We start from the raw sequence: 14,558 nt of genomic DNA, 5'->3' as shown, positions 1-14,558 counted from the left end.
GGTGCCTCTCTTTGCATGGTCTATGAAGAAAGTTTAATTATACAGTTCTCCTATCTTTGATCTCTTGGCACCTAAAATTTAGTCAGCATGAATACCCGTGCTGAAAATTAGCACTTAAACATTTGAATAAATGAGGTATGTTCTGCATCGCTAGAGTAATTTCTGGAAAGTAAAATAGTAATTTCTGGTTATTTAAATTAAACTGAAACAGTATGCTCAGATGAAATAATATTTTGTATTTCTAAAAAGAAGAAAATTAACTCTATCCCAGCCGAAACCAGGATGCTTTCGTAGAAGAATACTGAGGTAATGTCTGGAGCAAGCACCCAAGTTTGTTCCTTGAGCATGGAGCCTTATGCAACCCTCCCTTATAAACGTCCTTTATTTGGGAGCTATAAATCTGGTCTAAATCTGTATTACTAATGCATTACGTATCATCTGATTTCAGAATCAAAGGGATCTGCAGCTGCTTTGTACTTGGGTGGGAAACCACTTGGTGCAAGCCAGGGAGCCGTGGTTGAATGCTTGGCAAATATCAGAAACCAGAAACTAGAAAGACAATAAGGTGACAGATTTTATAACCTTTTTTTACTTCAGAGTATTCAGCTAATCTCCTCCTGTGGTGATTTTTCACTGAACCTTTGTTTTGAGAACTGGGATTCTTGCTACCTATATCTATCACAGGATTTAAGATTTATAACAGTACAGCGATCCAGAATTGTTGCATCATTTATCAAGTAGTACTTAGTAATTTTTGTGATGATCTCTCCCAGTCTTATGTTAATTAATACATAAAACAATTTTGTACAACTGCAAAGACGTACCTTTTTAAAGCAAGTGGTACGTTAGGAAAACATCTTTGGATGTTGTTTGGTAAATGAGCAAGACTTCTTCATACATTGCTTGCATTTGTTATGATACACGCTTACGATGTTTATATTTCTCGTTATTGAACACATCTAAATACATTGTAAACATATACTTCAGCATATTTTCCAGTATTCGTTGTGAGAGAAAGTGGTTGTGAGCATACTTCTCACAGTTATAGGGTAACTTCAGTAGACAGTAGTTTCCCCACCTTGTTGCCTTTTTTTGGTCGTTGTTTCTTTAGTGCTTGTTGAATTTATTGGAATGGCTCTATAGTTGATCCATACAAAGTGGCTCCATTCCAGTTACTGGAATACAGTGAAGACAAGCAATTCAGACTCGATGTTTCTTCTGAAGTCTTTGAAATCTTACTGTCATATGGTTACTCACTGTGGATAGGTCTTCATCTAATGTGAACAGTATGTCAATAGAGCTATGATAATTCAAACAAGCAAGGAAATAAATGTCATGTATATATGTATACATGCTAAAATTATGTTTTCCTAAAGAAAAAAAAACACATATACTTACTATATCTATACATATTAACTTAATGGCTACTGGAAGACCTAATTTTCTTTTGAAAATTCTTTCACCCTGCCCAAAGCATAGGTACATTTTTTTAGTAATTCTTGTGGAATGAGACTAGACAATATGGTTGGAAGGACCTACATTAAATAAATGTGAACCCATTTCTGGGGTTTAAGTTGATACAATTTAAACCTCATCCCAGTCACCAAGGACCTAGAGAATATCTCCTCCTCTGCAACAGCATTTTCCGTATTTGATAACTGCTATTATTTATTATTATTTTATGATTTATCCTCTCCCTTCCAGGCAAAACAACACCATTTTTCTAGTCTTTCATACAATAGTTTAGATTGATGCAGCACAAAAGAATCGTTAGATATGTTCCCAGAAGTTACATCAGAGTATGTGTAAAATGAGAGCGAGGACACCAACTTAGCTCTGTAGCATTACTGCTCATTTGTGAACGCAGGCAAGCCAGATAGCATCAAATCCAAACACCAGTCAGCTGAACTAGTTGTATATTGAAGATGTACACAGCCTGGGAGCGATTTTAACAGCTTTGCCAATTCAGACTTAGTAAAAACAGGTTGACATGCTTGGAGATGCATAATGGATCAACACAGACTTAAATAACACCAGATTGGTATTTCCGGTTTTTTTCTTGTATGTGGAAATTCTATTTGAATGAGGTAAAGCACAGCAAAATTATTCTCATATCAACTCATCTGTAATATTCTCTTTACCACCACTGAATCCTCGCAGAGGCAGGACATGAAATTCTCAGGGAGACAGTCTTAATTTATCCATACGTTGAACACTACATTTGTGGGTTTTATTACCTCTGGATAATTGAACACTGTGTTTCTGCAATTAGATAAATGTTTGGTGTTAGGTTTCTGTAATTTATGTAAATTGTAGTTATAGATACTAATTACCCTACTTAAACTTGGCTGGCTCCCTGTCGTGGTTTAACCCCAGCCGGCAACTGAGCCCCACCCAGCTGCTTGCTCGCTCCCCCCGCTGGGATGGGAGAGGGAATCGGAAGGGTAAGAGTGAGAGAACTCGTGGGCTGAGATAAGGACGGTTTAATAGGGAAAGCAAGAGCCGTGCGTGCAAGCAAAGCAAAACAAACCAAGGAATTAATTCAATGCTTCCCCTCTGCAGGCAGGTGCTCAGCCAGCTCCAGGAAAGCAGGGCTCCATCACGCGTAACGGTGACTTGGGAAGACAAACGCCATCCCTCCGAACGTCCCCCCTTCCTCCTCCTCCCCCCAGCTTTATACGCTGCGCATGACGCCCTGCGGTGTGGGATATAATATCCCTGGGGCAGCTGGGGGCAGCTGTCCCGGCCGTGTCCCCTCCCAGCTCCCTGTGCCCCAGCCTGCTCGCTGCTGGGGCGGGGCAGGCAGAAAAGGCCTTGACTCTGTGCAAGCGCTGCTCAGCAAGGACTGAAACATCCCTGCGTTATCAACGCTGTTCCCAGCACAACTCCAAAACACAGCCCCACATTAGCTGTGTGAAGAAAATTAACTCTACCCCAGCCAAAACCAGCACGCTCCCCGAAGAAGAAACTAATAATTATTAGCTTATCTTCTTTTAACACCCTGGAGGCTACTGTTAGCACCAGACCATTTGTGAGTTGGTAAGTTACTTACATTTTCTAACTTACAGGTAATCTAAAAAGAGATCAGTAAAATAAAAGGGCTAGGTTAAAATATTTGTTCCTTGCATAGGAAAAACTTCGCATTTAAGCTCAGTAGCTGCTTTTGAGATGGTAATAAGCTGCAGTTATCAGGATTTAAGATAATTTGTATAAGTAACTAATGAATATATGCATTTGTTCGACAGCTACAGCACTAGTATACTTTTAACAAAGAAAACAAATTATAGGCTTTTAATGTTTTGCTAGTTACTTGTAAAACTAAACATCCAGTACTCGTATTTCTTAGGTACTGCAAGAGTGGCTTATTTTCAGCAGGCACTTTTCAATTTAGTGCATTCCTTACAGGTGCCAAAGAAAGATCTTTGCTATCCTTAGTAAAAGAGCTAAAATTTCACCATTGTATTTCAAATGTAAAATATCAGCGTGGCTTCACTCTGAGTTATGCAGCTACTGCACTTGTGACTGCTGATAACTTACACAGCAAAGAGTTCAACCTCACGCGTTGGGTAACTAACGTGGCAATGACTCTGAACTGACAACTACCAAGTAAGCACATGGCAGATGCAGAAAACTCTATAGGTGAGTATTCCTTAGACAACATTGTTTGCAATTTCTACAAGTGAAATTATAGATACGTGATTTCAAACCCATGAATTACTTTGCCTCTTCAGGGAAGTATCGGACTGAGAGGGCACAGTAGATTTGACGCTGATGATGAGCAGAGAAGCGGTGATGTTTTGCTTTTTCCCGCCATAGCAAGAAGCTGTCTGACCTGTTGAGCTCCAAAGTGATAGACACTATGGGTTTTTAAAATCAGGCAGTTAACCATTTTAATGCTCTGTGATGATCTTCATTCTACTCCCTATCAATAATTCCCTGAAATCATTCAGCTGAGTTGGGTTCCACATACTCACACCCTTCTTTTACCAGAAGTCATAAGCCTTGCAGCAGGGGTGGCAGAGGTGAATCAATGTTCACCTTCCGATCCCATAGCGGCCTCCAGTACGGGTGTCGGACGGACAACGTGAGGTAGCGATGCCTTACCGTACTGCGGAGGAATCTAACAAAGCTCATCTGTGAATACCTAACAACGGTGTAGATGTGCTGGAATTTCAGTACTTATTGTTTTGAAATACCTGTTAATGGGCATTATATTTAAAGCCTTGATTTTCCTTAAAAGCTGATTTACATCCATGATCACAAGGAGTAAATGCACTCTCATTATTCTTTTAATTACAGAATACAGAACAGACTGAACAATGATCTTGTGACAGAGAAGTAATTTAAGTTAGCACCTTTCCATGTTCTGCTATCTCCATAAATGCAGCATTATGTTTTCTTTGTAGGTAAACAAAACTTGTAACAGCTTCACGTTATTATTCAGCTCTGGCACTTAAAGAAAAAAACGTGTTGCACAAAACCATCCCAGCATACTACCTCATTAGTTTCCGCAGCAAATCTGCTGGAAAAACAGTCTCTGACTTAGCTTCAATAGCACCAAAACCATTTATAGCATTCGGTTTCACTCCATTTGAAAAAAATGGTACTCTTTGGTATATGAATAATGGATTATGTCACATTCAGTTAATCTGTAATTCTTTATCCTACTGCTGAGACATTATAGTTGTTTTATTTTTGAAAAAGGTCAAATAGTTCATTTACTCGCACATGCAGTTTTTTCTTGTTGAAGCTTGCTTGCAATTTGTCGTTTTACAAGCCATGGATCACCAATAGCTGTTGTCACTGAAGTGCCCTTACTATAGAATCTGTCTTTTGTCACGATCCTAGAAGGGCACGTACATGCACTCGATTAAACACAAGAGGATTAAATTCAATGAAGTTATACAATTAAACACGTAAGTCTCTGCAGTTTAAGATTCTGTCCCCCAAAAGTGTAAGAAACCATAGCGTTCGTATTTTTAACCGATTCAGTAGGAACTGTATCTCTTATACTGTCTTTGTACAAAGCTGTCGTTGCTGTTTTAATTGGAATTACTCCTTACACTAAATAGCGCACAGCCAGAAAAGGTTTGTCGGTGTTTGTACCCCCCCATCCAAGAGGGGAAGATGTTACGGGCGGGGGGAGGAAAGGCGATTTGCTGCTGCTCTAATTCATCATGAGACCATCCACGAATTCTGTTAAAGTATAGTAAGACTTTTGCCTGTCCTTCATGATTAATAATTTATTTTTATTCTTCAAAGGGGAAATTTTGTCATTCTGGCCAATGTCTTGACAACACCTTTACATTCGAGAGGAAGAAGCGAGAGCAGCCGGGCTGCCCCGCCCAGGCGCGGGGAGGCCAAGCCGCGGGGCGCCACCGGCGCGGCCTGGGCTCCGGGCCTGGAGGAGGGCGGCTCTGCTGAGCCGACTGCAGCCCCGCCTGCCCCTCAGGGCACCGCGGGGCGCCCCGCCGCCGCTCGCCCTGCGGCGAGGCATGTGCCCTTGCTGCGAGCGAGTGCTGCCGGCCCCGCCCGCGCCCAGCGGCGCCCGCCGCGCCCAGCGCTCCCCTCGCCCACGCCGGGGCCTCGCTTCGGGCTCCCCCCGCGGCCGGAGGAAGGGGCCCGCCCGTTCCCCGCGCCCACACCGCTGGTAGGGGGGAAGCGGGACGCGAGCGAGCTGCCTCTTCCGCCCCGTCCTGGCAGGCCGCGGGCCGCAGGGGCCTCTCTGGGGGCCGCGCCCGGCCGGCGGCGGGGGCCGCCGCCCCGTTAACCGCCGCGGCGGGGCCCTGGCGGAGGCGGCGGCGCCCCCCCCCCCCCGGCCCCTCTCTTTATAGCTTGCGGCGCGAGCGGATTGGCTGAGCCGGGCTGCTCCGGCCCCGCCCCCGCCCTGTGCGCGGCCGCCATGTTAGAGCGCGGGGAGGGGGCGGCGGGGCTGCCATAAAGCGAGCGGACGGAGGGGGAGCAGTCGCGGCGGCGGGCGGTGCATGGCGCCGGCAAGGGGTAGTGCGGTGGGGGAGGAAGAAGAGGCGCGGGCTATCGCGCTCGCTTCTCGGCGATAGGAGCGAATGGCGGATGCCGTGATCCCCCGTGGTGGCGTGATGGAGCCGGAGCAGCATCAGCGGACGGAGAAGACCAGCGCGGGCCTCCTCGGGGTGGAGAGTAATAGAGCAGGAGCCGCTGAGGACACCACACAAAATGGCGGACGCTCTGAGAGCAGTAGCACTGGGGAGGCGCTGCTGGTGGCTGCTGTTGCTGCAGAGGACAAGGTCCCCCCAAACCTCAGCATCACTAGCAGCAGCCAGCGCAGGAGCAGCATCTCAACGGCAAACGAACAACAGCAGCAGCAGCCGCCGCCCAGCGGTGTGCTGGGGGGGCCTCCCCCTCTCCCTAAGCCCCCAGAAGACCTGCCTGTTAGGAGGAACTTTCAGATCCCCAGGAAGAGCAGAGAAAAGAAAGGTTGTTCTTCCCTATCCCTCCCTTCTCTCCCTCACTCCCCTCTTCATCTTATTCATTAGGCAGGCTCTTTATGCACCTCACACAACTGCATGCAAAATCCTGCGGGTGTGGAGGAGGCTGTGGCATGGCTCGGACTAGCGAGGCTGCTGGGGATGAGATTTTTAGTGCCAGAGAAGCCTTTACATTCTTTCCTCTCCCTACCCCTCCCTCTTTTCTCTTTCGTTTTTATTTTGTCACAAGGAGGAGAAAAAAAAACAAAACATGATGAATTTCAGACCGTTGCTTTAAGAGGACGGAAAAGCTGGATGTGATCAGGGTGGGCTTGAGTGTTGATCCTGGCTCTGCTTCTGGAGATGCAGTCGCATGCAGAGAAGATGGTTCTCTGGGACATGGACACGCAGAGAAGATGGTTCACTTTTCTCTTCCCCCTGACCTCCTCGCTGCAGGAGGGGGGTGTAGTCCTGTTTAGGGAGGACTAGCAAACGCTGAGCAGAGTTGTGCTTCGATGATACGCAGAAGACTGTTCTTATCTAGTCAAAGTTCCTTACTTGCAGGGAGGAAGCAAGCATCCCACGTTCACGTGCGTCGCCTTGGAAGTGTTCCTCTTCCAAGCATCCAGGGTTTGTTTTTTGGTTTTCGAGTAACTCTTCCTCTAAAAGCCTGTGGTGTTTCTTGCTTTTCGTGAGACTCCATTGGCTTCTGCTTATCTTTGATTTTGTTAAGTGGCATTGAAGACATGTCTTATTCTCTCCCTGAAACTTATCTCAGTTCTTGACCTTTTGCAACACGGAGTCAGTAACGTAGTACGTATCACAGAAATACCCGTTCGCATAGGCCTCTAGTTCTTCAGAGAAGAGTCTAACATCTAACTTCTTGAAATGCTTTCTTCTGTAAGGAAGAGATGGAAGGTAGGTTTATTTCATTATCCAGTCTTTCCCTTTCCCTCCTTCCATTTTTGGCAGTAACGTCCCTTTTTTCCTTTTCTTCCCTTTCCCATTGCCACCCCCTGAGGGGGGATACGACTCTGGCAGAGATTCATTGTAAAAAGGACTGGGTTGATTTGGAGGAAAAAAAAAAGTCTCTTATTCATCTGACAGAAAAATGTCTGGATAAAACGTGGTGCTTCTTGCACTTCCATATGTCAGACCCAAGTGTGGTTACATTTGAATACCTTTAAAGGTATCTCAGAAATGTTTAGTACTTAACTACAGACATTTGAAGTTTCTTTCTACCATTTGGTTCCGATGTGAATGAAAACCTGCAAAATACCTTTTTGGGTCATCTAATTCATCATTTGCCTATGCAGAACCATCTCTTACAGTGTGTAAAAGTTTTAGAGTATGTAGTTCAAACATCAGGCTTCTGTGGCTTCTAGGGTAGAAGGGGAAGCCATTCTTGCCCTACTTCCAAAATTCACTTGCTAGTCTCAAGGTCATGTGACCCCTTCTTAAGGGCTTGCTTTTTAGTGTACTTGTCTTTTTTTTTTTTTTTTCTTTTTTCTTTCTTCTTCGCTTCAGCTTACAAGATGCTTCTTGGACATTTTAATCATACTGGCGACTTACGGTTTCCAGAATTCCCAAAACAGACCTTTCTCCATTCTGTTCATGGTCGTTGTAATCTTATAGTTGCTTATGGTTGCTGATGGTTGGTCTTGCACCATGTGATACCCTAACACAAAGCTTTGAGGGAGCATGTGGTAGGCAAGACTAACAAAAGTGGGCTAGCATAAAAACTGCCAACACGATCGCTGAGGACAACCAAATTGCTATTGGAATTGGTATTGGCATTTGAGAAATGAGGCAATTAAATCAGTTCTGGAACTAAACTAGAAAACTAGCAATTTGTTGATCATCTGACGTTGTAGTGGCATACGTTTACAACATGCTTAGTATCAGTGTTCAAATACATCATGTTAAATTGCAAAATAAGCAGAATAGCATGTGTTCCTCTCAAAAGAGCTCTCTCAGCTAGATTCTAAATTCCAGCGTGAAACAATACATGCGGACGCTTCCTCCATCCTTCCTTGTATTGGAATTGTCCTTGTTTTGCTTTTTAAACTTCCATTTTATTGCTGGACATACCATCATGAGAGATACCTGCTGTCTTGATTATGAAGACTAATCTGTAGTGTACAAACTGTAAAATCTGTACGGGATGACTTTGTTATTTGGGCGGGGTTATTTTTTTTTGGTATCTTGTTTTTCTTCTTTTTTTAAGCACCAAAATGTGTTTTGGGAAAAGTTTTTGATTATGAAGTAATTAAAAATTGAATCTGCAAAACAAAAATGTAAGGGGAAAAACTTCGAAAACTTAGGATTTGGCTGCTTATTTAGCCTTTCTGAAATTTATTTCCACTTCTATTTGGAGACTAATGAGGGACTGAAAGTCAACAGAAAGAACCTTGTTACTGTGGAGAAATGCATCTGGAAGAAACATACTTCTTAAAACTACCTGTGGTTAGCTGTCACAGAAAATCTTTCTTCTGACTTCCTTTCTTTTTTTCCTAGTGGAAGAATTCAGGGAAACGAAACTGTAAGAAAGGGTGGCTGTGAGATTTTTTTTTTTTTTTTTTTTTTTTAATGTGTGCGTGCATTTGTTTTCCTCCTTAAAACTGTCTTGAAAGTTTCTGTTTTCTTGGTACATACAGTTTAGTAACAGTGTTCTCTCTTGAGCAGCTTATCTCCTTTTTGCATCTTAGTACTATAGCCAGTTGTCATGGTCTCTTCTAATTTGATTGTCACATCATCTCAGGTGTCCAAGTCTGTCTGAAACTTCAAAGATCCTTGTTTAATAGGGTGAGGAAAACAAATTTTCAAGATTGAGCGCTGGAAGGGCATTTTTTGACTTGCTGAACTCTATGAGTGGTCCTGATACCAAAAGGCAATTCCAAAAAACCATGCTCAAGTAGCAACCAGTGACTTAAGGGGTTGCTCGTTGGTAAAGGATGGACGCTTGTTTCTGTAGACTACCAAGTTAACAAATGACTGCTCTTTCTCTGGTTGAGTCGGGGGGGAAAAGGTCTTGCTTTTGTCCATGAAAATCTTAGTAGTACTTGCTTGGAGGTCTAGGTTGTCCTTTTTCTACTTAATAGTATTTGATGTTTCATTTTGCCTTGCCTTTTGTCTTCTAATTTTCCATATCTTTGGTAGAGATGTGTATCTGCTATTTACCACTTGCTGTTTCTACATGGGGACTTCATTAAGCAATCGTTGAACTTGATAACTACTTGGACCTTTTGAGAGCAAAAGGCATTTTGGGCCGAAAAAAATCACCTAAGTAACAACATTATGGTTCATTAGCACCACAGATTTTTGGCGTTAGTCTTAAAAAATGAAGTCTTAAAGAAAATGATGCTTCTCAATAGAGTTTTTGTAACAGGGATGCCTGTTTGTGAAGAGTGCTAGCATTCTGCTAACTCATCTGATAATAAAATAAGTAATTTACTTATCTTCACTTGACAGTTAGTTCAGGATTCCTTAAAGAGAATGTCTCTTGTCTTCCCCTTCTTCACAGTCTGACTTAAAAACAAAAGGAAAAAAACAAAACAACACAAACCCACTAACTTCAAATTCCGTTTTCTCAAGTTGAAGCATTGGACAGCTGGGAAAGAGAAACTTAAAGCCTCTAGGGAATGACATGCATCCGAACATCCAGTCTAATGTCTGTCCCTAGACTAGGTACTATGTTAGCTCATCTTAGTTTCCACCTGAAAATACTTATATATGTTCCAATACACTGGGTAGAAACTAAACAAAACCAGTATTTATTTACTTATTTTACTTCTGCAGAACAAGCCAGCAAAACCCACAATAGTTGATTTGTATGTATTATAAGGATAGTGCAAGTTAGTCCTTGCATAAATCACTGTTTAATTTACATGGGTCCAATAAAAGTGCAGCATTACCCACATCAGGTTTGTATAGTGAGCCTGAAAGACATATATGCTCCCACTACTGGTCTTTGAAGTGATGTAGGACTGGAGATAAGCTTAAGAATCTCATCCTTTACCTGTAAACATAGGATTTGGTGACTGCTGTAGAAGCTCTAGTTTAGTACTTTCCAGTTTTTCTTCTGAACTCCTTTGTTAAGTGAGGTACAGGCCCTTCTATAGTGACCTTAACCTTTCAGAAAATAGCTGCCCTTCAGCACCAATGCTTAGACGACACATTGAAAAGTGTTGCCTTGCTAGTTACCGCACGAGGTAATATTTCAGGCTTTAGTAGGAACCTGAAGCCTGCAGTGCCTCGAGTTCTGGAAGAACTGTGAAAGTGGATTTGAGCCTGTCATGAAGCATATGATTAGTGTGTTTGAAGAGTCGGACTCGAACAAGGGAAAAAAAAAAAGCTTATGCTGTGCACTCTTAAACTTTGTGACTGTTGCATATGGTAATTTATCTGAAATTCAAAGCTAAGTGACTTATTTTTTTACTTTATCATTACAATGCTGTCCTGCAGTCAGTTTGCCAGATTTTCCTTGCTCCATCCATCATTGGGCCACTCAGAACGCAATAGATAGAAAACTAGCAGGCTGCCCCTGAAGAAGAAATGCTTAGTGGGTGCTGCCTGGTTCTCAAACCAAGTGTGGATTGTCTGCCACTACTACATATTGAAAGGTGTCAGGCAGACAGGATAAAATTTGGTGTTTATAAGTACTCTTCAGAACGTAAGTAGCGTGTTAGTTCTGCAAGGATTATACATTCAACAGACTTCATTGATGTTCCTTTTTTCTCAGTCAATGGCTGATCGTGAAGCCGATCACCCTTGCTTTATGCATGAAGTAAACTAAGGCAAGATTATACGTGTAGTTGCAGTTCTTGTTCACTCTGTATTGAGTGGGCAGTGCACATCAAAGGAATAGAATTTCCTTTACCGTAAAGTTTTTGGATTATTAAGCATTTTCCTACTAAAAGGTGGATGTGAGGTCTTGTTCTTGGACTGATGTGATTCGTTAGGTGGAATCAGTCTTGTTTTAATGTTCTGTATGTTCTGAAATTGAAACATTGGAATCTCAAAAGTGACTTTTGTACCCAAGTACTTTAAAATATTTCAGTTTTGATCTGTCTTTACTACAAAGGTAGCAACAGCCTTTCTTCTAGCTTCAGTAGGGTCTCTGGTGAACTTAGATGATGCTTGCTTGGGGTATAAATTTGGTGAAGTACAAGAGAGTATATATATTATTGAATGATAAGTAACAGTAGTAGTAAAACGTACTTTTAAGAAATCGACGAAAAAAACCACAACAATCTTGAAAAAAATCTAATTTGCTGTATTCTATAACTTAAGGCATTAGGTAGAGCTCTTCAATAAACCTGTTGAGAGCGAATTGTATAGTAGTTTATGTAGGTTCTCCCTAGCTGAAGAGCAGGGGCACTTGCTGTTCTTGGGCAGCTCTGTCTCCGCTCGCTTGTCAGAACTTTCCACAGAGCAGGAAATGTTTAAACACGAATGGGAACGTGGTTGACAATATTCGAATGAATGACAGGATCTTAATTGTCGTAACAATGTGCATCTAGGAAGTAGGCAAGACATTGTGTATAGTTTGTGGTCACGCTTTCTGGCTGGTCCTGTAGAGTTTCCTACTTGCCTGGACTCAAGGTGGAAGAAATAGGCTGGGTTTGCCGTGTGTTTCTAGGGGGAAGGAAGGAGAAGGGGTGGGGTACAGTAATCACTGTTAAGGAAACGGGAAACGGGGCGAAGCAGCTGGCGTTGGTAACCTTCTGCCTTAACGGGTCCCTTTCGACAGAAGAAGAGCAGGCAATATGTGAAACTCATGGACTGCAACACTAGGGTCTAATAACTCCTTGTCAGAAGGGTCTGAGAGGCGTTTGGGGATGGGGTGGGACAGGAGGTGCTTTTCCAACGTGCGTATATCTGCAGTAGGCTTGTTTTACATTTTGCTAATAAGTGTTTCTCTCTTCAGTACAAGTGCGTTCAATCTCAGTAATACTAAGTTGAGAATTTCATTCACTTCCAATTATCTTCCCTCCCATATTGCTGTCAGCCTTTCAAGAATGAATGCATTGTTACTAAAAAGGATGTTATATAAGAACAGTTTCTTAATCACTTTCATAACTTCCACTCCTAAAAAATGACTCATTCATTGTTGCTGGTGTTGGAATTGTTGCTTTACTTTAGTTTGCAGATGTGGTATTACGTTATAAAGCGTGTGTGTAAATGCAGCTTTTACTGGATAACACAAAAGTTTTCATTTAGAACATTTGTTTTATATTGAGGCTAATGCAGTAACTATTTCCTGCAAGTGAGGAAAAGATGACTATTTAAATCTACTACCGTATTAGTTAATGAAGTTGGAGATACACGCTCAAGATGTAATTAAATTTAATTTGCTGTTAGAATAATGGTAGATTGTCTTTTATGTGAGACTAGTACTTTTGTAGTTCATTCCTCACTGTTGTAACTTTTAGCGATTTCAGGTGGTGGTGGTTTGGGGGTTTATTTTGGTAGAGAAAAACAGGCCCTCCTACAGAAAGAGAAAAAGCAGTGTCAGAAACATCTGTTGGGAATATTTTCTGCCTGAAGTTTGCAAATACCAGAAAAATACTGCACTACTTGTGAGTATTTTGGAAGTTGCCCTGGGGAGAAAAACCCTTGCCATACTGAACTAGTTCAGTTCCCTCAGAAGTATTATTTTCCTAGATATTACTCTCAAAACCTGCACTCAGGTTCTCTGCTGGCCCACTCTCGGCTTGCCCTTCTGATCACTTTGTCGCTTGCAGTACCCAAATACGAGTAACGGAGCCCGGGGAGATGAACGCTTCACTGTGTGAACTTAGGCAAAGGTTTGGCCAGAACGTGAAGCTGTACAACAACAAATGAACGGCTTTCCTTTTAAAGCAGTTATCCTAAGGGATAAGATCATAAAGCATAACACAGGCAGTGTGGCTTTTTAATAATAGGAGCTTATTGGACTCCTTAAGACAGTATTTAATTTATTCATATTCAGCCTAATTAGCATAAGCAAACAAACAAAAAACCCCGTAACTGTTCTAAAGAGAGGTTAAGCTATGAAACTGTTGTTGAGGTTTTTATTAGAACAATTTGTTCCTGGTTCTTAATTAAAAGAGCTAATTAGTTTAATTAAAGTTCTGAAAGTTTAATTACAGTGTGTTGCAATCCATATCAGATGTTTTCAAAGGGTAAATTCAGATTTGAGTTGCTTCCCTTATTAACCTCTGAGTAATACTAAAAAAGCATAAAGAAACATGATTTTTTTTTTAAAGATTCTATCATTCTAGACAACTTTAACTTAAACTTTCTAGCCTAAATTCCATTTTTTTCAAATATTTTAGGTGTTTTGTATTCTAAATTGAATCATGAACCATTTGTCATTATGCATAAACTGTCAACAAACTGGAAAATTTTGGAATTTTTTCAGACGTGTATTGGAGCTTATTGTTTTATTTCTTCTCTTTTATAGCACTCTTTCAGCCAGTAGCTGTAGGCTCTCGAGAATTTGAGGATGTTGTGAAGATTCTGCATTCGTCGTACTTGGAACCAAGTTCAGTGTCCAATTTTAATTACAAGAGAGCCAGCTTAGTTCATAGTGAACTGTTGGAAAAGGAAGTGAGTATATTTGTGACTTCTCTTTATGAATAAGGTACAAGTCCAATGAAGTTTAATGTTTTTTCTGAGTCTAGAGGCAAAGACTTGGAGATTATTTTCTACTTATGTGCTTAATGTTTAATTGCAAACTCACATCCCCAAAAATGTAAGCAGCTATTTTTCAGGCAAGTTTATTATTGCATAGACATAAAATCTTGCCTGCCAGATACTCAAAAAAGACTAAAAGAAAAAATTATATTTGGCACCACTTGTCTCTGTGCATTTTTCGTTTTCAAAAATTTTCTTAAATTTTTATGTATTTTTAATAACCTGGAAAGATGTTATAGTGTCTTATTTGAAAGGCCTGATGCTTCCTGTGAAACTTAAGATTAAAATATTTTTCTGATACTAAGTTTCCATAGTCTCTGTAATTTTGTTGTTTTCCAAGAAGAAGTACCTAAAAGAGTTGATTACTTGAACTAGTAAGTGGAGCAGCTTGGTTGAAGCACTTCTGCTGTACCTTATCTGGTATCTCTCAAA

The 14,558-nt window shown here is 41.6% G+C and overlaps 1 protein-coding gene across 5 annotated transcripts in view; it reads left to right on the top strand.

Moving 5' to 3' along the window:
• The first annotated feature begins 2,697 nt into the window (after positions 1-2,697).
• The window catches only part of TASOR (transcription activation suppressor), a 36,279-nt gene continuing 24,418 nt past the window's right edge, over positions 2,698-14,558 (top strand). For 4 of the 5 annotated variants that reach the window (XM_082321815.1, XM_082321814.1, XM_082321813.1 and 1 more), the window contains exons 1-2: positions 5,894-6,456; positions 13,894-14,039. In XM_082321815.1, the coding sequence (XP_082177941.1) occupies positions 6,066-6,456; positions 13,894-14,039 (537 nt within the window). In that variant the 5' untranslated portion in view covers positions 5,894-6,065. Of the gene's footprint in view, positions 3,040-5,893; positions 6,457-13,893; positions 14,040-14,558 lie in introns of those variants that run through there. The other variant, XM_082321817.1, reaches the window with a different exon arrangement.

The sequence above is a fragment of the Platalea leucorodia genome, assembly GCF_965183815.1.
Source record: "Platalea leucorodia genome assembly, chromosome: 9".
In the NCBI taxonomy this organism is placed as follows: domain Eukaryota; kingdom Metazoa; phylum Chordata; class Aves; order Pelecaniformes; family Threskiornithidae; genus Platalea; species Platalea leucorodia.
The sequence above is the reverse complement of the archived record's forward strand: the minus strand, read 5'-3'. Positions and strand labels throughout refer to the sequence as shown.